The sequence below is a fragment of the Botryllus schlosseri genome, chromosome 6 (assembly GCF_051294905.1).
Source record: "Botryllus schlosseri isolate E-star chromosome 6, Bs_hap1, whole genome shotgun sequence".
Classification (NCBI taxonomy): Eukaryota; Metazoa; Chordata; class Ascidiacea; order Stolidobranchia; family Styelidae; genus Botryllus; species Botryllus schlosseri.
Genome location: NC_137241.1, coordinates 3095740 through 3121768, shown reverse-complemented (window position 1 = coordinate 3121768; position 26029 = coordinate 3095740). Strand labels below are relative to the sequence as shown.

Sequence of the window (26029 nt, the reverse complement as noted above, 5' to 3'; positions counted from 1 at the left end):
GGTTCTCGAACTATGGTACTCGTACCACTAGTAAGTAATACGCGTAAAAAGTTAGAGGCACACTGTTGTGTAGTAATGCAGTCAATAAATAAAAATAGACTAACGGTACATTTAAGCAGAATAAGTCATTCAAAAACCTTGTGGTACCCAGTGCATTATAATAACAAATCAGTGGTACGTGAACGGAAAAAGTTTGAGAACACTAGCATTGGTTATAAGCGCTATAACCAAAATGGATGGTCCAGCAAGTCGCTATAGCTCAGGAATAGCAATATCTCCATGATGACGAAATCGACTATAGCCTAGACGTCGAAATAAGTGTTGGGATGACTCGATTCACAATGTGCAACGACTCGAGATGACTTTTAACATTATTCCCAACACTAATCGAAATAGAACGAATGCCAACCAACACCTGAGACTCGATGCTAACTGATCTATTGCTGAATCTTGCTGCAAAAAATATATAGGCGACTATATACATTTCATGCGATTATGAACCGGTCACGTTGCCTTGACCGCCCGAATAGTCATTGTTAATGTAATTTGTGATTCAACTTTGTTACAAATATACGACTTCCGTGTCATGATTATTTACAGATGCACCTATAGCGACATAAGCACTAATACTCTGTTCTGTCATACAAATGGAGGCTTATTACAGCAATGAACACATATATGTTGGTGACGATGAAATATCTTCCCGACGAGACGATGTACATCCAGAGAGGCAACGATCGAATTTCAAGAAAGTGTCGAATACAACTTCAACTCAGAATAGTGAAGGTAGTATGTTTATCTCTTTTTGAAATTTTCCTGAAAAAATGATCATCTGGTACTGCTATTAATGTCCGTGATTATCCAAGCCAGGGGTTCTCAACATTTTTTAGACACGCCTCCTTAATGATAGTAAAAAATTTCGCGCCCCCCTTATCGCCATATCACAAAATCCAACTGGGATGCTAGTAATCCCAACAGATTGTTTGATGGCATGGAAGGTTATGACTGTTGATGAGAGAATTCAAAAATATGAAATTCGGTCTATATAGAGAGAAACACGCGTGAATTGAAGGCAAAACGCGCAGAGCGCGATTTTTTTTCAGTTGACCACTTCTTCGCGCCCCCTTCAGATGCTTTCAGGCCCCCTAGATTGAGAACCACTGTGCTAAGCCGAGTCGTTGGAATATTATTGTTTTCGGATGTCATAATTACCACTCTAATACATTAATTTAATCCAGTGGTTCCCAGAGCTGGATCAATTGTAATTTGTAATGAGCTGAATGAAATTAATTACATTTTTTAATGTATTTGTAATTGTAATTGTAATTGTAATTGGAGCATTTCTATTTTGTGTAATTGTAATTGTAATTTTAATTTGATCAAAATTTTGCTCAATTACAATCTCAATTACATTTTCATGGAAACCTGACAATCACAACATAAATAATAATCTGATCAATCTTTTATTCGTCGCACCAGTGAAAATCCGGTACGAACCAGGATGACGACGAGGGGCCTTATAAGGCCTTAGTAAACAGTCACCAAATGTAATAATTAGCCTATTTACATCGGTGATCTATGCGTGCTGCGTTATAACTAGATAATTCAGTCACGCTAACCTGTTTCACATACTTTAGTAGCAACAGAAAACTTTGTGAATTACAATATAGGCTAAACCAGTGATTCTCACACTGGGGGCGTGCCCCCTCCCGTTTGGCGGCGTGAAAGCATCTGAACGAGACGCGACGCCCCAGTGAACTGAAATCTTTTCCGCGCTTCGCCCGATTCACCTACGTTATATGGTTATTGCTCGGTGTATATAGTCTGAATTTCGCACTGGAGAATTCTCTCATCAACAGGCATAACCTTCCATACCAGGGACGGGCAACTTCTCCAGTCGGCGGGCCGGATATAGGAAAATTAGGTACTTGGCGGGCCGGATTGCTGAATTCATTATCCACATATACAAGGAATAAATCGTATTTAATGTATGTATTTAAACGACAGCAATGTCACTTCAAAGCCTTTTCTCGTCGATAATGACGAAGACAATGTGGATTTGAGAACAGCATTGGCAAACAGGCGCCTCCATGTCTGCTTCTCTCTGATCAATTAACACAAGGTGCAATCCTTGATTAGGATTTCAAGATGTTCGATAAGCCCGCTACCTCAAATTTACCAAGATATCAATTCATTAGGGTTGAGTGCTCGCAAATGCCGATAATGCAAGTCTTATCGCTTCGACGATCTTACGTGTAAGCTCCACTCTCGTACGCCGCGCGCACACACATATATAATAGCATACAGTCGGGAACGTAACAGCACTTCGTCATCCCTTCCCCCCAAAACATTGATATTGCCACCCCCCCCAAACGCCAAACGAGCGAGGCACGCAAAAATTTTTATAATTCATGATATAATCGGTCAATATGATCGAGGATTGCATATATATTGCTATCATTTTTTATCCTCTCTCTGTTCACGTAACCATATTTACCGGTAATAGAGCTGAGTGAGGTGTCTTGGAAAATGTAGGGCCGCTAAATAATAATTAAAAATCTTCGGGCAAGCCCGTTGGTATAATGACTTCGTTACATGATGCTATTTCGTGGCCTCCTATCTGCTATGTAAAAAGATATTGAAATTTACTTTGGCCAGAAACTTTTCGCACACTAATGTTCATCGAATGCAATCTAACAGTTTCCGAGCAAGTGAAAATATAAATGCGAACCAAAATATTGTAATTCTTAGTTATCAGGAGGTTATCTCCTTTTGCATTTATTTTAATTTTACGCACCTTATCGGTATCAACCTTATCGCTGACGCCTTACCAGTTACATTTCATCATCCTTTCTCAGCTCTGAGTAGCCTAATCGTTTGATTACATTTCATTGACTGTCCTGTAGCCTATTCCTTGGGCTTACCATATTTTGGAAATGTAAAAAGAGGACACTTTTTCAGACATGCAAAACTGTAGAAGAATTCTCAAAAACCGGTAAATTTTCCCCACTCCGCGATCGGTTGACTGAAAGAAAAAAAAGGTCATCACTTCCGCTCAGAGCTCAAAATAACGTTTTTCTCTCCACATTGCCGGGTGGATGACTAAAAAAAAAAAAAAAAAAAGGTCTTCTTCTCGCTCAGAGCTAAAATCACCGCTTTTTCCTCCGAAATACCCGCCGGAGCTTCACTTCTGCGCTGGTTTGCGGCATATCACTCGCAATTTCCTCTAAATCTGACCTAAATTTTCAAAAAAGAGGACAAAATCTCAAAAAAGAGGACAAAAGGGCGTCCTCCGAGGACACTTTCAAAAAAGAGGACAAATCCTCTTAAAAGAGGACGTATGGTAAGCCTACTATTCCCTGTTAGTCGCTCAAACCTTTGGTTCTTAACAGTCGCTTGAAACATTTTTCTGTGCTTGTAGTTTTCAGTATTCATGATTAGGAATAGTTCGAATAAGTTCGAGTTATTTTCAATTAAAGGGTATTCTACATATCAGGAATGAAACATGAATAGCTTGAGATCGTTGCTAATTACGTCGCTACGGTTGTCAAAGAACACCTCTGTACTGAATCAATTACCTGTTTAAAAGTAATTGTAATTGTAATTATAATTGTAATCAATTACATATTTAACCGTAATTGTAATTGTAATTGTAATTTGATATTTTTAGAATTGAATAATTGTAATTGTAATTGTAATTGAATTAAAATATTGTAATTGATCCCACCACTGGTTCCAAACCAGGGTGGACGTCGATCCAAGACAAGCTACATATTTTAGAATCACAATGATGGTAATATAAAATAGATATTGTGTGATGATCAGGTGATCAACCTACCAAAAGGCAGAAAATTATTTCCAAGTTCAACAAATTGATATAAATATTCACGTAACTTTTAAATTCTCAGAATCTACGATTTTAAAACTCCCTCAGTAGTTTACGGAGTAGAAGTTACGATAAGCGAAATGCCAGTTGTAACGCCTTAGCGGTTAAATATCGTTCGTGTTTATGATCTTTAGATTTGATTTGATTTGATTTGAATATTCATTAATAAGATTATTTTTCTTCATATGCTGCGCGTAGCTCTACTTCGTTTTCTGCAAATATATGTCGATCATGGTGGGTGAGTGATAAATCGCAATTTGATACATGAACAATTGAACATATACAGTGAGCGATTTTCTGAGGTACGCAATCAATTTGTCAAATCGAAAGTAGGGTCATTGTCATGATTCCGGCAAAACTGCCAACGTATAGAAAAAGTATGGAAGTATGGAAAGAATATTCCATGCAATACTTGCAAATTTTCCATACCTTACCATACTTGCACTCTTCCTTATTCCATACCGAAAGTTCGTTCCATACTATACCATACTTCCATACCATTCCAAACCATACCATGCCCTGCTATTTTGTCTCCATATTGTATTCTTGCGGCCCGTGGACTGTACGAAATTCGAAATTGGCCCGTGACCCCTTTTGAGTAGGCGACCCATGCTTTTTTCAGTTTTATTGATATCGATCTAAGTTAAAATTTGTACGAATGTTACGCATAACTAAGTATAATTACGATTATATTGACGTGGGTTATGAACTTTACGTGCTGTTCATGGTAATTTTATACTATTCATTGAAGTGCTGAAAATAGATATAGGGTGACGCAAAATAACAAAAAATTGATGACCATTGATTTAATCAATAGCAACGATCTTTGCAGTCTAGCATTTTTTGCCTAATTTGAACTTTGGAGGATTTTCATAGCAAATCTGATGCATAAGGAATTCTTTACTTTCCAGCTTCCATCACAAAGATGGACGGCAAACTGCGAATTGTTTTCTCAGTAATGGTAGTTATTTTCATTGTAACATTGGCAGTATTCGGTGTACTAGCCTACTGGATATCAAGACTAAACATTCAGGATATTGGTAAGTGGGCAGTATTATGCTACTCGTGCACGCAGAATTATGGAATTTTCAATACACTCTGTTTAATTTCACGCTTTAAATATGCCAAAGAAATCAGCATGATTTTATTCGATACATATAAATAAATATTACTAATTTTTGAAGTGAAAATCGAGCTATCGATATTCTGGTTTGACCTCTCGTCTCAATCCTGGAAGGCGAACCGAAGATGAATACAAAGGGGCCACGCAAAACAGAGTATTAACAGTCATCATTCTGAAATCGGTTCATTATCTAAGAACATATGTAGGCCAACTTAAGTCAAATGTAGCTGTGCCATGAGAATTCCGCTCTGTGTATAGCAATGAATCAAATTTGTCATGACTTGAAAATGAGGAAGGAATTTTCCAGTCTTGAAAATTGGCAGAACCATCTCAAGCTCACCCATGTCACATCCATAACCACGCCCTACGACAATAGAAATTAGCTCACCGGCGCAATTTTATTGTATGACGTGATGACAAGCATAAAGGGCACACTGCAAGGTCAGGATAAACTCAGGTTGAGGGACAGAAAGTAAACACCGTTATCGCCGTATCCACGCGATACGACTACACTTGTGTTCTGGTTGTTAGGCAACTATGGTCTAAAATGTACGTATCTCGCGTCGTTACTTAGGAATACATTGCATGTTCCTTGATAATACGAATATATTTCTGGCAATTTATATTGTTTCGAAAAGAGCAAAATGATCAGCAGTCGACGAACTTGAAGCTTATAGAAGAATTGAAAAAGGAGACAAGAGTGTCGGAGGGGAAGCTTATAAACATTGTGGACGGTACGCATAGTGCATATATCATTGCTACATACTTTTACAAACTATTGGAATTTCAAAACTCGAAATCGGAACTAGAACTAACTACCTTTGAAAATCCATGACTAACTAACTGAAACACAACGAACTAAATTCATTTCCAAAGCAACTCAATAATTTCTGTTTTATCTGATCGGATTTCCGCATGATCATCAGTAGACCTTTTACTAAATTACTGAGAAATCAGAAGGACAGAATTACCAGAATGTTACACGAAAATCCGACGAATAAAGATAATCTCATGTTGATAGAGAAAAAGTGAAACACCGATGTAGCAAGATACACGCCAAACGACGACACTTGTTACCGAGGCTGTGGAGTCGGTCAATTTTTCAAACTACTACGACTTCGGACATATTAAATAGACCCACTGCATTCCCGACTCCAGAGTAAATAAACGTACCGACTGCGACTCCGGTTCCGACTCCGACTATTTTACTTACAGAACTTCGACTCCGACTCCAACTCCATCCGCACTACAAATTTATTTCGAAAATTATATGCCACAATGGCATGATTAAATGACTTTCACATAACCATAAAGCATATGCAAACATATTGTTGACGATGGCATGCAAAATTGTTTCATTGTGGCTCATCTTGAAATATTCACTGTGCAATTATCATGGAAGTATTCATTTAGAAATATTCTTCCTGTTTTCATATGTTATAGTTTTTATAACACAGACAAGCGACGGATACTCTAATGCAGGGCCGGCCAACCTTTTTGGCCAAAGGGCCACATTCGATTGACGAACTATTACGCGGGCCACTATCCGCGCAAAGCGCGAAAATGTTTCGAAGTTCATAGGTCAATAATATTGTCACTTGACTATATTGCGGGCCTGCTGTATATCGCTGGGCGTGGTTTGCAAGGACTGGACTATTCGTCGCCTGGTCATATCGATATCGCAAGCTTCGACCAACATGCATCAATCATTTTGTGCCTATATAGGTTTCATCGTCGACGGTCTTTCTGCTAGCGCAAACCCAAGGTCGTATATGTTGAACGACACTTTGTCTCGTAATCGCAAATGAAATTAGACTCAATCTGATACATTAGACGTTCTTTCATTTACACACAGGGGTTACAATAATTAAAGCAAGAAATCCAGTGACAACATGTTGCGCGAAACGTGATGAAAATCTTTACTTTTGATAAATCTATCTCAAATTATTTTGCATTATTGTAGTGTACGAAGATCTACCAAATTGTGACTGGCTCGTGGATCTGCCAATACGTCGGAACTGATTTTTTGGTCATCACATCTCAAGCGTTGCGGCAAGACTAATCAAATTTTTGATTGACCTTACAAGTTTACAATCTGTGCAATCCATTTTGTATTTTATTACTAATTTCGGAAATTACCTCGCGGGCCACTCAAAACTTTCTTGCGGTCCACATGTGGGCCGCGGGCCACGGGTTGGCCAACCCTGCTCTAATGTGTATGAATTATTCAGACATGATGCACAGGCTATATCCCGTCCTGTAAAATTAAAATTTAGACAATACAATAAAAGTGTAGCTCTAGTCAGCAATGAAACAGCACTTCGTCATCCACTAAAACCGTTGGTTTTAGCTCCCCCTGCATTGGACGATGAACCATACTTATGGTGGGCTTTTCTTCACAAATCCCCAATCCGGATATCCTTTCACCTATCACTTACGAGCGAGATTTGTTGTGCTGCTCAGTGCGACAGCCTCTATTCTCTAACCGCGCGAATGAATGCATCAATGAATCAAATAGGTCATAGCTGGTATATGAGGAAGGAATTCATCCAGTCTTGAAGATTGGCAGAACCATATCAAGCTCACTCATGTCACATCCATATCCACGCGCCCCGACAATATAAATTAACTCACCGGTGAAATTTTATTGTATGTCATGATCTCAAACATGACGGACATACTGCAAGGTCGGGATAAACTCATGTTGATGGACAGAAAGCAGAACACCGGTATAGCCATACGACGACACTAGTTGTTCTAGTTGTTAAGCAACAATGTTCCTAAATGCACAACTAGAATTAGAACTACCGAATTCTCAAGATCCGCAACTACTACGACTAAAAAAGCAATAACTATAGCTGATTGTCAACTAAATAGACTGGTGGTTTGCACACATCTGCAGTGGGCTACAACATTGTTCACAAACTGTGCAAATTCACAACGGAATATCAACGATGCATGATATACGATTGGGCTAGTCAGTGTTATATAATTACAATCTTGTAATACCGATATTTCCTCTTATCCAGTGGTTCTCAACCTTTTTGTCTCCGCGGACCCCCTGTGGACCCTCACTGACCCCCGCGGACCCCCACGTTTTTTTTTCAAACTTAGCCTTATTATCGTGCAACCGTCATCTTTCTTGTGCAAATACAACCATACAGGCTGTTTAAACAGCAACAAAATGACTTTTCTAGATAATAACATCATACTATTTATGTAGAAATTGGCCGGAGTTACAATATTTTAAAGGTCATTCTGCAGCTGCATTTCTTTAATACGTGGTCATGTCTTGAAATTCCACAATTCCACAAATATAGGTGGTGGCGAATGTAATAATAACGGGAAACGCTTTCAATGATACCCTTATAAGTATGGTCCCAACATATATGGCAGTAGCACCGAAATGGGGAAACAGATTTTTTAAAGAACATATAACGTTCAGTCTATAAGTTTTTTCTATCTAGCAGCTCACCTTGAAGTTATTATGGAATAGCGGTTTTGTATATCTAAGGTGATCATGGATTTTTAAAAACATTTCGAAGTCACCTGTCACCCTTCTCGACCTTACTACTCCAAATTTTATTTTTCCACAATCCCCAACCAACATCTCCAAAAATCAATATGTTTGTATCAGTAGGATATTGGCAATCAGTTTTCACAGTAGAATATTTCATCTAAGACGGCCATTCTGTTTATGCGGGTCATGAATTTTTAGCCGTAATGAATCACAAACTGCTTCGTGATTCCGCTAAAATAATAAAAAAAAATTAGGTTAATAATCATTTTGCAAATTTAGAGGCTTCGCGGACCCCCTGAATTTGCTTCACGGACCCCCAACTGAGAACCACTGCTCTTATCGATACCGCCATTTTCAAAAAACACGTATCCCGCTATGGTACTTGGGAATACATTGCATGTTCCTTCATATTGCGATTATATTTTTGGCAATTCAAATTGTTTCGGAAAGAGCAAAATGATCAGCAGTCGACGAACTTGAAGCTGATAGAAGAATTGAAAAATGAGACAAGAGTAACGGAGGCGAAGCTTATCAACATGTTGAACGGTACGTATAGTGCATATCATTGCTTCAGACTTGCACAAACTACTGGAATTTCAAAACTCAAAACCAGAATTAGAACTAACTATAACTTTAAAAATCCGTAACGAATTAACTAAAACACAAAGAACTAGATTAATTTCCAACGCAACTCATTAATTTCTGTTCTATCTGAACGGCTTTCCGCATGATCATCAGTACTACAGAATCACTGTGAAATCAGATGGACAGAATTACCAGAGAATACATAAAAATCTAAGGAATAAAGATAAACTCCATGTTGGTAGAGAAAAAGTAGACCACCGATGTAGCAGGATACACGCCAACCGACGACACTTGTTCGCAACTTGACTTGACTTGGCTCGACTCGAGTCACCTGCAAAAGTCGCTTAACTTGACTTCATTCGAGTCAAAACGTGCAATGACTCGGGATGACTCATGACTCGAAGAAAGGGACTTGATCCCGACATTGGAGTGTCGTGGCATAATTCATACTATATCAGAATAACCTGCGACGATACTGTGCATATACATTTCGAATACATCTATATTCAGCATTGAGACTCACCCATATTCCTATTCTATTGCAATATAACCCACAATTTATTACTTATAGACCAGGGGTTCTCAACCTGGAGGGCGCGCCCCCCTTGGGGGGCGCGGGGGCTCGCAGGGGGGCGCGAAAATTGACTAAGTCAGTATAAATTGTACGTGTCTGAACATGTGTTTCACGTCCATTATGAGAAGACGATTAATGAAGATGAAATATATTCCATATTCAAGAAAGCTTGCAAAATACAAACTCTAGCAACCGCGCTCAACGGAGTATAGTCTGATTTCAACTTGATTTGAGCAAATGTTTGAAATTCTTTGGAGATATAGAGAGCAATTCCCACGTGTAAGTCATTCATTGCTTCATAGCTTTGACAGTAGCCTAAGCTTGTCGCGCTGGGCAGCTCTTGTTAGCAGTGTTGGGATGACTCGAGTCATGACTTGACTCGAGTAAGACTCGAGTCACCTTTTTTGTATGACTTGACTTGACTCGAGTCACTTTGCTAGAATGACTTGACTTGACTTGACTCGGCGTATCATAAATGTGGATTGACTCGTGACTCGGAACAAAATTCACGAGTCAATTTCAAGTCATCAAGTAATCGGTGTCGATAAAAATCACTGTATCTTGCATATGGTCGAATTGTTCGCGAAACGCTGGCGTAACACGTGAGAGTGAGCAATCATTCAATAATTCAATGATTTAATGAGCCACCATTGTTCTCTCACAAATAAATTGACCGCAAACGAAGTGATCGAAGCTTACAGCTTACGTTGTCATAAAATCATGGTAAAATAATTTAACAGCAAAATGTCTAATTCTGTTCTTACCTTAACCAAGCCTCTTGTTTTATTTTTATTGAATGCGAATATATTTTATTTAGTTCTCAATCATTGGCGCAGGATCGAATTGTATCAAATCAATATGTAAGAGGGTATTGTATTGCATCTTATCAATTCGTTTCTCTATTCTCTGTTCTGCTACGAACTATACACTGAGGCTATGCAATTACCCACGTAGTTTAACAGTTCTACATATATGTGAGCGATACAGCGTGTATATTTAACTCTGCATTCGTTCATCGGTTCAGAATCAATGACTATACTCAATCTGCATTTCAGACAGCTAAAAAATGGTTTGATGTAATCATGTCACATACTTCGAAAAGGCAACTTGACTTGAATTGTGACTTGACTCGTGACTTGACTTGACTTGACTCGACTTGACTCGAGTCACCTCCAAAAATCGGGTGACTTGACTTGACTCGAGTCACTTTCGAAAATCGATTGACTTGACTTGACTCGAGTCAAAATGTGCAGTGACTCGAAATGACTCGTGACTCGAAGGTAGTGACTTGATCCCAACACTGCTTGTTAGTAGCTTGCGAACTGCACTGCCTAAGACAGACTTAGATGCAACATCGGTTACCCGGTTTCGCCCTCAATTAGGCTATAAATCAAAACAATTAGTTAATTTCCAAAACTGATCAAATTTAGCCTGGCAGGACAGAACGACGCCTTGCTCTCTGTACTCACTACCAGCATCAGGATTAGTCTCAGGGTGACCTACCTTAAAATTAATTAACGAATGTCTTGTTCAATGTTTTTTTTGTTATTTTCAAACAAGTTTGAAGAAATTTGTCATGTAAAAGACTCAACAACTGGAATGCAGATTCAAAATTGGCGTAAAATATACCTTATGTATACTATATTAGCTCAGGGGTGGGCAGCCTGCGGCCGTAGAAGGGAATTTGAGCGGCCGTCGACGCCTAATTCAATTAGAATGTGTTGGCGGACGTAGACATGCAAATTGCCATTACGAATTCACTCCCGCATTTTCGAGAGATTTTAATTAATCTTGAAATTTTCTTCGCCCTCCGCATAATTCAACAAGACTTCATTTTTCGATTTTAATGCAGTAGCGCCCTTCTTAATCTGAGCCGGAATGGGTATTGGCAGGAAATAACAATTCGTTCGCGGCCCTGAAAAATTTTCGCGCTCCGCGCGACAATATGCACCTCCCGGCAACTATTCATAACATTGCCACTCGCGATTTCGGTGCGTACAATAGGCCATTGTGAAAAGTAGAATAGTCCGGAGTTCATCGGCAATGGATATGGACAGTTTACCATGGGAAGTTTGCGTCCAGATCATTCATTGCGGCTATGCCCTGGAATGCGGCCTTACGCTACATAAGCAATCGAAATGCGGCCATGATTATCAAAAACGTTGCCCACCTCTGTATTAGATGATATGCTCTTTTTGACATGACGATATATGCAAGGGGGGTCAGGGGGCGCGATTTTTTTGACCATCTCCAAGGGGGGCGCGTGTCAAAAAAGGTTGAGAACCGTTGAGCAAGGCTAATACCAAAATCGCGGTATCTGTTTGGTTTTTGAGTGCAACTGTATGTCCCAGGGGTTCCTAATGTGGCTGATATATCCCCCAGTGGGTGAATTTGAAGAACAAGGTGGCGAAAATACCAAGGGAGGCCATGCGGCGCATAAACTTTACATCGTTAAGTGAGATTATTCAAGTAATACGCAAAAACTGCACTTGAAGATTGATTATTCTGTGTACGACGCGAAGGTCAACTCGACGGAAAGTAGACAAGGAAACCGATTATCCGAACACCTAGCACTTCTGAAAAATGTATTTTTTAGACAATTCACCAGCGATCGGAGTTAGGCGAATAAATTTCCCGATTATATGTATTCTCTTCCGTGTCCGTAAACATGGGGGCTAAAATTTGTCGAGATTGATAAAGTGGTAAAGAGTCGAAAAAGGTTGGGAGTCACTGGTCTAGCTTGTTATTACATTTTCCGGTCCCAGTAGGGCTCATAACTAGCTACACTTATCTATTCTCACGAAGCCTCCCACAAAAACAACTTGTATCAGGAAGTCACATTTGCATATCAAAATGGTGAAGCAATTATAACCAAACACTTTCGAGAGCCTTGCAACGCCAACTTTCTCATCGTCCCCTTTCTACTCCATCTGGTTAGGAGCCACCACTTTCCCAACTCAAAATGATCCTATTGGCCCCCATTGAACGGTTTAGACAAGAGGTCTCAAACACGCGGCCCCCAGGCCACATGCGGCCCGCAACGGCATTTTTGATTTTTAAGTACTCGACAATTTATTCAACCGCCACATATCTTTGATCGATTTGAGAACCTAGAGTTCACTCCATAACTACTTCAAAAACCGGAAATCTCATCAAACTTCAATATCACCATCACTCTCAAAAGCTTCATCGCCGACCTGACTGCTTGAGCGGTGTCGTACGAAAAGCCCAGACGGATAAAGTGAAGTCGAGCTTTCCATAATCGACAGCAACAGATACTGAAGTGGACGCATGGACGAGAGAGAATGAAAGATGGTGAATGCGTGCGAGACTGGAAGTCGTCCGCGAAGCGTACAAAAGTGAAAAAGACCAACGAACTTTACAACATTCATGTTCTGGGCACAAATGACCAAATAGGCGATAAGTGCCGAATACTGTTCAATAAACAAACTATCAAAAACTATTATGCGATAGAAGATCAGCTATTATGTCACATTTCTAGTTCGTGATGATAACACACGACCCGCTGATTATTCGTTACTGAAAACTAGGATTTGGACTTGGGCGCAACCGTTCGTAAAATTATTCGAATTCGGACTGACTGCATGGTTTACAAAATAAAAATGACTCGAGTTTAGTTAAACGTTATAATCAGAGGACTTGTGACTGGGAACGCCATGACTTATTGGGACGACCACGGATGCAACCAACTATTAAAGTGCCATGGGAAATAGTAACCTGATATATCAAAAGGTTGTTGCTTGCGTTGCGTAGCGTATATAGCTATCTAATCAAGTCAACATGGAATCCATTGCCATTCGGTTGCCCCGTTATGTGTAGTTAGTTATACATCCTGGGTGATCTTTTGTCTCTTCATCCATGTTTTTATCGCCGGTGACGGTCCACAGCCGTAACACCAATGGATTCTTCGGTGATTGGACATTTCTATTCTAGGTATTCTTAACGCGGGGTCTGTGGACACCTTCGGGGTACCAAGCACCACATCAGGGGGTGCGAGATGCATTGTGTTATTATAGGCCTATATGCTATCTAGAAATTGAAATTATTTTGCAAACCAACCAAAAGTGAAAAATTTTCAGGGCTAATTTATACAAGTGAAAATATTCTTCGCGCTACGCGCGATTTTATGATTATAGGCGTTTTGATTTTAATGTAGGTACCATCAGAAATTGTGTTGAAAATGGACATAGGGTACGAGAATTCTTTTCAAAAGCAAAAGTGGTACGATCGCTAAAAAGGTTAAGAAACATTGTTATTACTGTGACACAAGGGTTATTATATTCAAGTTGTTATTGATCAATGATCGGTTCCCGTTAAAAGCAAACCTAAAGCTGATTTAATTTGACTTTGGCATTGACATGAACAATAGCCCACTTATCAGGACGGACTATATTAGACATCCCGATCAGGCGCGCTATACTGCTCAAATGCTCTGATATCAGATCAATATTTGGTAAATTGTAGAATATTCTACATATAATTGTGGCACGTCAAATGTCCACTAGCTTCAATATTATAACGCGACATCGGTTTGGCATGTAATGATGGATTTTTCCTCTAGCATGGTGTCTATAACTCAATATTTTGACAAATTATGCCGGGCAAAAAAAAACAATTTTATTTAATTTTTTGAAAATGTGATTTTTTTACGTGCCAAGCGTGACTAATACAATAGTAAATTACATTTTCACGATGTTTGTGGAATGCCAGTCTGGAAGGTCCCGTGAAATTAAGCCTACTTGGTAATTATACATCGAATACACCTATTATTGGCGGTGCGGCCAGCGGCGTCATCGAAACTAGGGAATTGGCCCGCGAGCACATTTGAGTTTGAAACCTCTGGTTTAGACAAACTGCACTAGGCTACATATTACTTTGAAAATCTTTGTTTTACAGAATTCAAGGATACAGTACAACGATCTACAGGTTTGATCGCTATTGGAGTGGAGTAAAAAATAAAAAAGATTTGAATTTAAAAAAAGGTCTTGATATGTGGTGCCAAATAACAAATAATTTAATTCTAGCATAATTTTGGGTTCTTACACCCTCTAGTGGTCGCGCAATTGCACCGAACGACTCGTAAATAGCTAATTGTGCCATGTCTTGATAATCACTTACACTAGAAAGCTAGTTTTGGGGTTAAAAGCTGTAGAAGCTACATGTTTCTATCTGACTTCCATGGAACTTACTCTTAAAAATGAACAGAAAAGAAGTTACAAGCAAATTACTGTTTTTATAGGTAACATTAAGAACTGAATACCTGGGTAGGATGTCAAAAGCGTGTAGTGATTGATCTTATGACTGAGCAGCAAACCCTATCAGTTAGAACTACTTTTCAAAACTTGCTGAAACAAATTAAACCCCCTCCAAGTAATAATAGGGCTCGGGCATCAAATAGTGACTGCTAAAACTGTATTTAAAACGGTGTCCATCGGTAGTGCGGCCTCGCGATATCGGTAAGTTTATAACAGCGACCATCAAGAGATTTCTTACCAACATGCTGTGGTCGGGTTTGTATCATATTTATCACAAAGCTCCTGACTGAAAACACAAAATTGGAATTCCACATTCAAAACACAAATCTCAATTCTACACTGGAAACAGAAAAAATTTGTATCAGTATCACACGAGTATCACTGTGCACAAACATTAAAATCATGTTTAGTATTGAAAGATTTTATCTGCTTTCATGACTTCAGTTTTTTTTTCTAATGAGGCCATATCTACGTTTAAATCCTGAAACATTGAGCAGATGCTTATGTCACCACTTTCACATGTCTTTCCACTGCCTGGTTGTGGCAAGGATGACTGAGCCTTAATGCTGATTATGTTAGGTTTTCCAGCTCGTGATCAGACAAGGTCTTGATTGCGATGCACGTGGCTGTTTAATATTTTTAAGGGTTTAAGTTGACAATTTGATGGAAAGATTAGGCCTTGATGTTGATACCTGGAATTTGGAATAATCTGATGCTGGTGTTAATGTTGCTGCTTTTGTAATAGGTTTCATTTATGTATTCTCCTTCAAAGTCGTCTATAGCCAGATCTGCAATATTGAGAGGCTGGACAGATCGTTCATTAAATATGGTGGACTCTGGCATGCCAAATTTTTATGGTACTAGATGTGGGACAGTGTCATCCATCGAGAAATCTGAACTGTCTTGCTCAATTCTGCATGGAGGTCTAGTTGCCGTCATGGTTTGAAATGAAAATGCATAATTCCATTGTTTATGGTGCTTTAAATTTCCGCAATACAGTTTCCCGTGTCACAAAGCTGACTGATACATGAATTCACTCCCTTGCACTATCTTTGCTGCAAAAAAATGCCTATTTCGAACACCCGGAAAATGTTTTGCTTGGGATGCTTTAGTGACGAGGAGGAAAACGTCCGAAGAATTGCAGTTAACAAGATTACAGTTATGCACAGATCAACCACTTAACCACACCATACCAAATTCCAATTATGACCTTGAAGGAGGATATATAAATGACACCAAACCTAAAATACGGCAGCAGCATTGACATCAGCATCAGATTCTTCCAAATTCCAGTTATCAAGATCGAAGCTAATTTTTTCCACCAAATTGTCAACTTAAACCTAAAAGATATTGAACAGCCGCCTACCTTGTCAGATGTCGATGTGGAAAACCCAAGGGCATCACCATTAAGGCTCAGTCATCCTTGTCACAACCAGCCAGTGTAAAGACATTTGAAAGTGGTTACTGAAGCATCTGCCCATGTTTTAGAATTTGAACATAGAAATGGCCTCATCAGACAAAAACTGAAGTCTCGAAAGCATATGAAACCTTTTAATACTAAACATGATTTCAATGTTTCTACAGAGCGATACTCTGTGCTACCCCTACAAAAGTTTTCTGTTTTGAATATGGATTTCCAATTTTTGTCTTTTCATTCCGGAGCCTTGTGATGAATGTGATACAAACTCTACGACAGCATATTGATATGAAGTCTCTTGATGCTCACTGTTTTAAACTTATCGATATTGCGAGGTCACACTACCGATGGACACCGTTTTAAATGCAGTTTGAGAAGTCACTATTCGATGCCGGCGCCCTATTAATACTTGGAGGGGGCTTCATTTGTTTGAGCAAGTTTTGAAAAGTAGTTGTAATTGATGGGGTATGTTGCTCCGTTAAAAGATCAATCACTACGCGCTTTTGGCATCCTACCTACTGATTCCGTACTAAATTTTACCTATAAAGTCGGTAATTCTTAGATAATTTCCTTGTAACTTTTTCTGTTCATTTTTAAGAGTAAGTTCTATGGAAGTGAGATAGAAACATGTTGCTTCTGCATCTTTTAGGCCCAAAACTGGCTTTCTATTGAAAGCGATAATCAAGACATGGCGAAATTAGCTATTTTAGACTCGTTCGGTGAAATTGCACGACCACTAGAGGGTGTACGAACCTAAAATTTTGATAGAATTCATATGCTATTTGGCACCACATATCAAGACCCTTTTTTAAAATTCAAAAATTTTAATTTTTAACTCCACCCTAATCCATGTGAGTAGAAAGCGTTTTGAAGACACACCAAGAAAAAAGTGAGAGATGATTAAATCACACAATGACTAATAGGCATTGTTGCAATGGTTATGCCGTTGACTATAGATAACTTTGTTTTGCCTTTGTGGGTTAACCAAACTTCACAACGTGGATTGCAGGTATACGAAATGATAGGTCTGTTATTTCCTTCCGGTGAACAAGCCTCGATGAAGAAAAACGGTCTATATGAAACATTTATTGTAGGGCACACGAAGTTTTTAGCGTTATTGAACTGTAATAAAGTTTCTTATTGTAATTTGTTCTTATTTGAGACCATTCTGATTAGTGACTAACTCTCTATATCATGGCGACAATATGCAAACTGAAAAGTGTGGATGAAAACATCAACACGTCAAAATTACAAATTGCGTTTGTTCTCCCTTTGCTCAATCCTCATCAGAATATTATTATAATACCGATTAGGTCTTTTGCACCAAGTACGAGATGAATAGCGTAGATAATATTTCACAAATCCTCATCATATGGATGTTTTGGAACGCGTGGTCAGCAGTATATATTTTCTCTAACAGCGCTGTGCTACGTAGGACTTTCCACCGGTATGATCAGTACTTCACAGATATCCGCCTCTACCGTGCATGATTCCTGTCCCCTTTCGCAGGCGCCTCTCAACGCCGTAAAAGCTTGGTGCGCAAGCACGAGTGAGATAGAATCAATGTCGAACCGAAGCCACTTCGTACTACTCAGATGTCTGTCTAGATACCGAAAACGAGTGGATACAGGTAGACTACCTGGCTCCCATGAAAATTTCTGGAATTATAACCCGGGGAAGAGGAGATTTTAAAGGCTGGGTCACGAGTTATCGCGTATCGTATGGAAATGCCACTTCGGAGATGGAAAATTACATGGAATTGGAGAACGTTACAGTGGGTATCGTAGGCAATACATAATCGACTCCGTTCTTGTACTCCGCTATCCGGGTATTACTTACGACCATGTGCTTTGAGAAATGCATATGTAGCAGAAGGGATGGGCGCAATGATTCGAGCACACTATTCTGGATCGAGTAATAGTATTACTAATGGTTCCAGATAGGGTTGTATTTAAAACAAACGGTATTTAAAACACTTTGCTGAAAACATGTTTTAAACCATGGGTCACCAATACGCGGCCCTCGAGGTCATATTTTGCGGCGGCGACTTGATTTTAGATTTCGGAAGAAAGCTTAGAAAACCATTTTGAGATGCTGAAATGGACTACAGTTTCAACATTCTGTTGTTGCTTCACGATAAGCTATTCTCCTGTGCCCAACATCACTGTTCGTCACTAGCTAAAACGGCTTTGGCAATGGCAACAGCATTCCATGGATGGAGAATTATCAGCTGATATGAATGGGCTGGGCATATTCCCTTGTAGGAGTGTGAAAGCATCTGAAGGGGACGCGGAGCTGCGGTAAACTGAAATTTTTTTTCGGCGCGATTCGGATCGAATTCAAATTTCGTGTATAGTAAGGATTCATAATATGGAATTCCCTCATCAACAGTCAAAACCTTCCATGACATCACACTATCCGTTGGGATTACCGACATTCTGGTTGCCTTTTGAGATTTTTTAGACAATTTTTCAGTATCACAAAGGCGTCTAAAAAGTTTGAGAACTACTAACTATAGCTAAAGTCTTCCCCACAAGATCACGCTCTAGGTGGGGATGATCTTTCAGCTAGTAACGTATCTCGCTAGCGCCAATATCGATTCCTTTGTCGCTGAAAAGCGCCTCCAGCTTTCGTGCACAGCTCATAGTTCAAAATAATATAAAATTGACGATAATGATTTCTTGTATTTGTATTCCTATAATAAAATATTACATCTCTTGTGGTCACTATGCCCATCGCCTGAGTTAGGTATCAAGGCTTTGTACTGACGTACAGTTTCAAAACGTGGTTGCCTAGTTAACATTGATATCGAATTCAAGCGGCCAGTAGCCGCTACGAAATTTGGAAAGTGGCCCGCGACCAATGTTTCCTCTAATTTTCCACGAGTCTGCGCAAACACGCCAACTCACTGCGCAGGCCCTTGGACAACTGTGCGCAACCACCCTCCCTCGATCTGTAGGCTTTTCCGGTACTTATCATCTACATTGAGTGACCGTTTCAGTGGTTGCTGTCGCCTAAACGCGCGAAGCGCGAAAAAAATTTGTAATTCATCATTGCATAGGTCAATATGATCGGGAATTGCATTTTTTTATCCTCTCCCTGCTCACATAATTAGATTTACCGGAAAAGCTGATCGAGTGAGGTGTGTTGGAATAAATAGGCCCTCTAAATAATAATAAAACATCTTCGGGCGTACCCGTTGGTACAATGACTTCGTTACATGATGCTATTTCGTGACCTCCTATAAGCTATGTCAAAAGATATTGAAATCGCCCAAACGTGGTAGACTAAAAGACGTACATGATTTCAAATTGGTATTTCTTTACTGGAAAATAATGTTCCCTCGATATGGCATTTGCCCTATTGTGGGACTCGGATCGCCAGGACAGGAACATTCGGCGCCAGCCATTTAGGCGCCTATGGACAATTGAACATGGACAATTAAACATGCATGTATTATATCGAAGTTTTCGGTCAGCACAAGGGCAGTCTTTTTCGCCCAAGGTTTTCTCGCTGATGATCGTTCTGGTGCACTTCGAGGAGTCACATGTTACATAGCCTCTAACTTCATATGTCTTGGAGCGTCATGGTGCGGTAGGGGAGACCGGGGACAAATGTAACTAGGGGAAAATGTAACAATCGACCTCACCGCTAGTAGGATGGAGAAATCAGCTTGATATTTTAAGTGCGCATGCAGTAGTTATCTCTCCTATTATACCTGGAGTTACGTTGAGCTACGATGCGAAACCCCGGAATAATTTGCAAAAAACGAAATTTTTGACCCTTGAGTAAAGTTTTTCTGGTCTGGAATAATTTGTCTACACGAATAGTACCTCAAGTAGTTACAACGTAATATATGTAGCTGGAACAATGTTACTATAGTCTACCGTGATGACAGAAAGAATAGGACTTGCATCGCCGGGAAGGTACCATTCTGAGACACTAATCATGGTCGAGCGTGTCGGGGCAATCGTAACACTCTGTTACTTTTGCCCCGTTACAATATGTTATCAATTCTGAATGTCTTTGTTCATATGTTGATATTACCATTCATCTACTGCAGAATAATCTTGCAACAGCCAGAAGTTCACCAGAACAGATACTACCTTGCGATACCAATTCTAACATGATGATCTGTCGAAACGGCCATACAATAGTGGTGATGTGAATCTGATGGTTCGGTTATTTTCGTGATTCAACCACCCTTTCTCATGTTGATCGACTTTTAGTGTGTCGAACTTCAATGGTCATGACTGAATTCTCGTCCTCTAACGTTGATCATGGCCCACTTACATTTTGATATTTGATGTGAACAATTTATTTTAATTTTGTACAGCACAGAAGAATTTCATTATAGCTTTGACGCCACACAATGTTGCGTCCTCGTTTTGCTATACTATCATCGGCCCATTCAACCAAGATATGTTAGCCAGGTCGGTTTCGCAGGTGACCGAATGACCAACCCATTATGTACGCTGAACAACAGAACCTTGCTAGAAGAGGCCGAATATGTGTAAAGAGATGATGGAATGAATGTGTCTCTTGTACACATTAAGCTTGAACAAGACACGAAGGGTGATATTACATTCAGATGCCATAAATGCGATGGGGCGTAGCCTGGAAGCGTTCAAACGTCTCTTCCCTTAGTTTCATGCAATATTACAATTCGTGCTTCCGTTTTCGTTGTTCATTTTGTTTGTGTTTAGTTATAAATAACACTGTTACAATTGCCCCGCAAGGGTGGTGCAATTGCCCCTGGGTACGGAGCGATTGTAACATTTGAGCAGTGATTTTTGCGACCCGAAATTTCCATGATTGATTATTGATTGAGTTCCAATTTAGTTTTTATATCAACTATCAAGTTGTTGGCTTCTTTATATAAAACTTTGGAAGTGAAATTTCCACGAGAAAAACACGTAATGTTGGAAAATACAAAAAGTGTTACAATTGTCCCCGGTCTCCCCTAATGGCCGACGCCCCCGTGCTCATTCCAATAAATCATGCATATTTTTTGTTGAGAATGTTGAGAAATACTCAATAATCAAGATATGTGACAATATTAAATTGCGCGTAGCGCGAAAAAAATTCCTGAAAAATTTCAAAAAAATACAGCATGATTGATTTATGTTATTTAACGGAATAATTTTGGGCCCCCTTCGAGCTCGGCCCCTCCAATTGGTGCGTTTGGGGTGCGGCAGTTACGGTCCTGAGTAAATGTTACGCAATGTTCATGCTACCATGTTAAACCATGGTATTTCGCCATTCCCAGAAAATAATTCGCTATTGAAATGATATCAGTGTCGCTCAAGCGTACCAGACCATACTAAAAGAAATCTCTTCTGTGAGGTGCACGTTATTGTAAGTTCTCATTTCTTTACGGAGCGCAATATTTACCTTTGTGGGCCGCACTTGTACCTCGGTTTCAGACTTCAGTGATTACACTATTTCGCCCTGGCAATGTTCCATCGAATTTTTCACGAGTCTGCGCGCATGCGTGGTCCATTAGACAACAGTGCGCAACGACTAAAAAAAACAGCACTTCGGATTTTTTGTGCGCAGCTTAGATTTTCTATGCGCAGAGACCGTTTCAGCACTGCACATTTGCGCACGTGCGCAGCTTAGCCGGAACATTGCCCGCGACCCGTTTTCAGTTGAAGTCCCCTGCTTTCAACAGTGTTTTAAACAAAATTGTGTTTCTTAAGTTGTAAAATTATGCCATAATTTAGTAAATACTTTCCGAAAAGACATGTTGTATGAGCCTACGGTCAATTACCACCCGATATAGCCGACGTATATCGATATGGGATGCTTGGAACCCTCAAAATAGTCGGTTTAACAACAACAGTATACAGATATTTCGTCAAAGGAGCTATATTTATTGTATATATTCAATTATCAATGTCGATGCACTATGACGTCACAATTTAATTTCCGTGACATGATGGCTTAAAAAACATGTTTTAAGCAAGGACCTCGTTTTAAACATGTTTAAGTTAAATTTTTTTTCGTTTTAAATGTAACCCTAGTTCCAGTCGAGTAGTGAGAAAAGAAATATCCTAGTACTGGAACTATACGTGTCTTGTCAATACGAGTTGTTTATCAACATGAAATATAGTTTCGATTCGCTTTTTTACCACGCAAAGCTGTAAACTTCGATTGGTCGCATCGCAGCATACGAGACATGCAGTAAAGAATTACGCAAGTCATCGGAAAAAAAACTTTTGTGAAGTCGTGATTGACGTGATCAACCACAGCATTGTCGCAAAGCGCAATGGAATAGATGTGGTCGCAATATTAGCAAGTAATCCTCAATGTGATGATATATAACTGGAATTATATTCTTTGATGTCGCATGAAAGGTACATATTTGAACTTTACTCAAAATTATTATCTTCGAATAATCGATTCCACTCGAAGACTAATGCTCGATTCAGAATCGAATCACTCAGACACTAGAATTTGCCCAGCCCCGGTGAGGCAGTGCATGTGTAGCGTGGTTTCTTGGCTTGTTATTCTCTAAATACGATTTCAAATATTACATCATACCTCTCGATATCCCCTCAAAATTATGATAATATTCGTTATCCACAGTATTATTAAATTCTTTCTTCGCAGTGAAACTGATAAATACACACATACGCCGGAGCAGGATAAAGGCGAGATTGGAGTAAATTTTTAAAATTTCAGTAATACAGTCAAATTGTTATTCCTATGCAATATATGAAGAGGTCAGATTACAGAAATGCGGTAGATGAATAATTGGCAAGGGTTGCAGAGCAGAGGTAGAGATGATTGAAAATGAAGAGTAGAAATTACAGAAATTATTCTGTGATTCACGCGCACAAGTGTAATTTTAGTCCAGTGCTGCATTCAAGGCCTTCCGAAGAATATGCACAGTGCCCAATAACGTGATCTTTTGGTTCATGTGTAATCGAACGTTTTCCAGAATCCGTTGGTTATGTCCCATGAGTTTTCTACTTACAACTCCTGTAGCGCCAATGACGATCGGTACAATGTTTATTTATCATCGCCAAATTTTCTCACATTCCATTTAAAGGTCTGCGTATTTCGATTGTTTTTCTGATTCTTTTTGTAGTATGCTTTGATCAGCTGGGACGGCCAGTTCAATGAATAAGTATTGTCTTTTCTTTTTTAGTTTGATTATCATGCTCCTGATTTCCCCGTCAGGTATAACTGTTACATCCGACAGAATTTTTACTTGGTCGATTTCTGTCACTGGTGCTGGGCTGTAATCATTCCAATTTTTTGTCTAAGTGGTGATGTTAAAATGTTTGCATATTTCAAGATAAATGTAGTGACCAATCCTTTTGTGTCTCCATGTGTATTCGGTAGCTGCAAGTACACCACAGCTGGACATGAGATGTGTTACAGTTTCTTTTTGGTTGTGGCACAATCTGCATTTGCCGTCCGTGTTTTGCTTCAGAATTCTTTTGCGATAGTATTTTGTAGGAAGCGATAGGTCTTGTGCTGCGAAAATGAATCCTTCGCTTGTCGGTTTCAGGTCAGAGCGGGATAGCCAGGTCCATGAAAGCTAGTCTACATGGGGCTGTGAAGCTAACTTGTTGTGCTGTCCATGAAGAGGCATCAACTCCCATATCGCTTCTCTCATTTTGAGTGTTGCATTTTTGTATTGAACTGGTGCTGCTTCTGATAATGTTGTGGGTTTGGCAGCAGTGTTGTCAGTAGTATTTTCAGTAGTTTTCTGCAGCTTTAGAGACTAAATGCCAGTCTGGGTCCTTCTGATACTCTTTATCATTTTTCCTATCGAAGTTACAATATGGCATCATCTGTTGGGTGGCTGCCAGTAAAACTGCCCGTAAGCCGCTACAAAAACTACAACACCAGGTCATCCGTATTATAGCCAGGGCCCCAAAGGGACCAGGATGTGTGTCCAGCAAATCACTGCTCCAAAAATTCGGTGTCCTAAACATAAATGATATGCGGAAACTAGAAATTGCAAACTTTATGTATCAGTTCCACTGCGGCCACTGCCCCGAAAACTTCAATGACTTATTTACCTCGGTATCAAAAGTGCATAAGTAGGCTACGACACACGCGCGGCCACGTCGTCCAACTATCATATGGCTGACAAAAAAGATCATCGCTCTATCAAATATGCCGGACCTTAAGTGTGGAATAGTATCTCGCCGGCTCTCCGGCAGTCGTCGAGCATGTCCAAATTCAAGTCAAATTACAAGCAATTTCTGCTGAATGAATACTAGTCAGCCGGACTACGGCCTGACATATCGATCTCTCCTTCCGTCACTTGCCACCGGATTTAAAGACTTGCCACTATCATCTTCTTTTACTCTCATTCAGTGTGCAATGTGCATGCTTCCTCTTTACATAGCCTACGCACAAGTAGGTGTCTGATCTTAAGACTACTCCAAGTCGTTTCGGCATCTTCCTATCACTCATTGTATTGCAGTCTTGTGATGTTTTAAAGTCATGAAATTTTGATGAATAAACTTGAATTTGTGTACAGGTTAGTTGTTTTCATGTTGACTTCTCTGGCGTACTTGTATCGATAGCTCAGAGATTTTGTTTTGGGCAATTTGTCTTCGTGTGCAATGAGTTTGTAGTAAATGTTATCGCTGTTGTGGATGTAATGTGACGATGATTTCTGTTAAGAAAGTTTGTTCAATTTCTTGTAGTCATCGACCACCTTTTTTCTGTTGATGTGTACAGTCTTTGCGAAACAAATTTTAGGTGATGCCTGTGGTGTATTGTCAACAGTTTTTTCGTCTCTGTGTCCAATTTTCACAGTATCCAAGCCACAGTATTGTTAATGCAATTATGTATTCTGGATTCAGATATTCTCCGCAAATTCGGACCAAAACACCATCGTTGATAACGAACTGTCTTCACCCATCAACGCCAGATATGTACGTATTCACCCGGTGACATTTTACTATCACATAAGCATGAGAATAGAGATGAGACATTGTTGAGGGATCTACAGAATTAAGGATTCGATACATCATATATATTACGTAGAAGCTAATCACTACAGACTATAACTATATCGACCGACATGTTTGCTCTCTTTGTTCTAACTTATATATATTAATATACAATAATACAGTTCTTGGGCATTTCCTGACTTGTGTCTTCTGTATGCAGTTTTGTTAGTGATATTGAAGGCAAAGTCGAACGCTATACACTCTGTTCTATAGGGATGGAGTGAATCGAATCACATTCGATTGGAATCATATTCCGGGAATTTTGTTAGAATCTAATCATTATTTTCAATATTTTCTATCTACCAAAATTGGCATCGGGACACCGGACAGTAGTTGATAGAAACCAATTTAAAATCAAGTAAGATCGAATAGTAACAGGGTTACGACGATATAAAGTTGAGCTACATTCTAAGAGACCTGGTTGCGATTAAAATTGGAAAGGAACTTGATTATGAACTATGATTCAATTTGAGGAAGCCTGCAGTTACCGCGGAACTTAAAACAGTGTTTGCACCAAGCACACTGGTTGAATTGATCGCTATTATAAGCCAAAGTTGGTTTGTAATGATGAAACTCTATAGCAGCGATTATCAACCTTTTTTGACATGTGCTCCCCTTGGCGATGGTCAAAAAATTGAGCCCCCTGACCTATATTCCCTCTAAT

The 26029-nt window shown here is 39.5% G+C and overlaps 1 protein-coding gene across 3 annotated transcripts; it reads left to right on the top strand.

Moving 5' to 3' along the window:
* The first annotated feature begins 561 nt into the window (after positions 1 to 561).
* Positions 562 to 25489, top strand: LOC145440939 (EGF-like repeat and discoidin I-like domain-containing protein 3). Of its 3 annotated transcripts, none has more exons than XM_080318723.1 (8): positions 562 to 789; positions 4798 to 4926; positions 5648 to 5743; positions 8980 to 9075; positions 14606 to 14635; positions 17802 to 17930; positions 17989 to 18155; positions 25216 to 25489. In XM_080318723.1, the coding sequence occupies exons 1-8, from the start codon at positions 648 to 650 to the stop codon at positions 25351 to 25353; spliced, it is 927 nt and encodes a 308-aa protein (XP_080174849.1). In that variant the 5' UTR covers positions 562 to 647; the 3' UTR covers positions 25354 to 25489. The 3 variants fall into 3 exon arrangements, with proteins under 3 accessions (XP_080174849.1, XP_080174851.1, XP_080174850.1); XM_080318724.1 differs by having other exon boundaries at positions 563 to 786; XM_080318725.1 differs by lacking the exon at positions 5648 to 5743.
* The last annotated feature ends 540 nt before the right edge of the window (positions 25490 to 26029 follow it).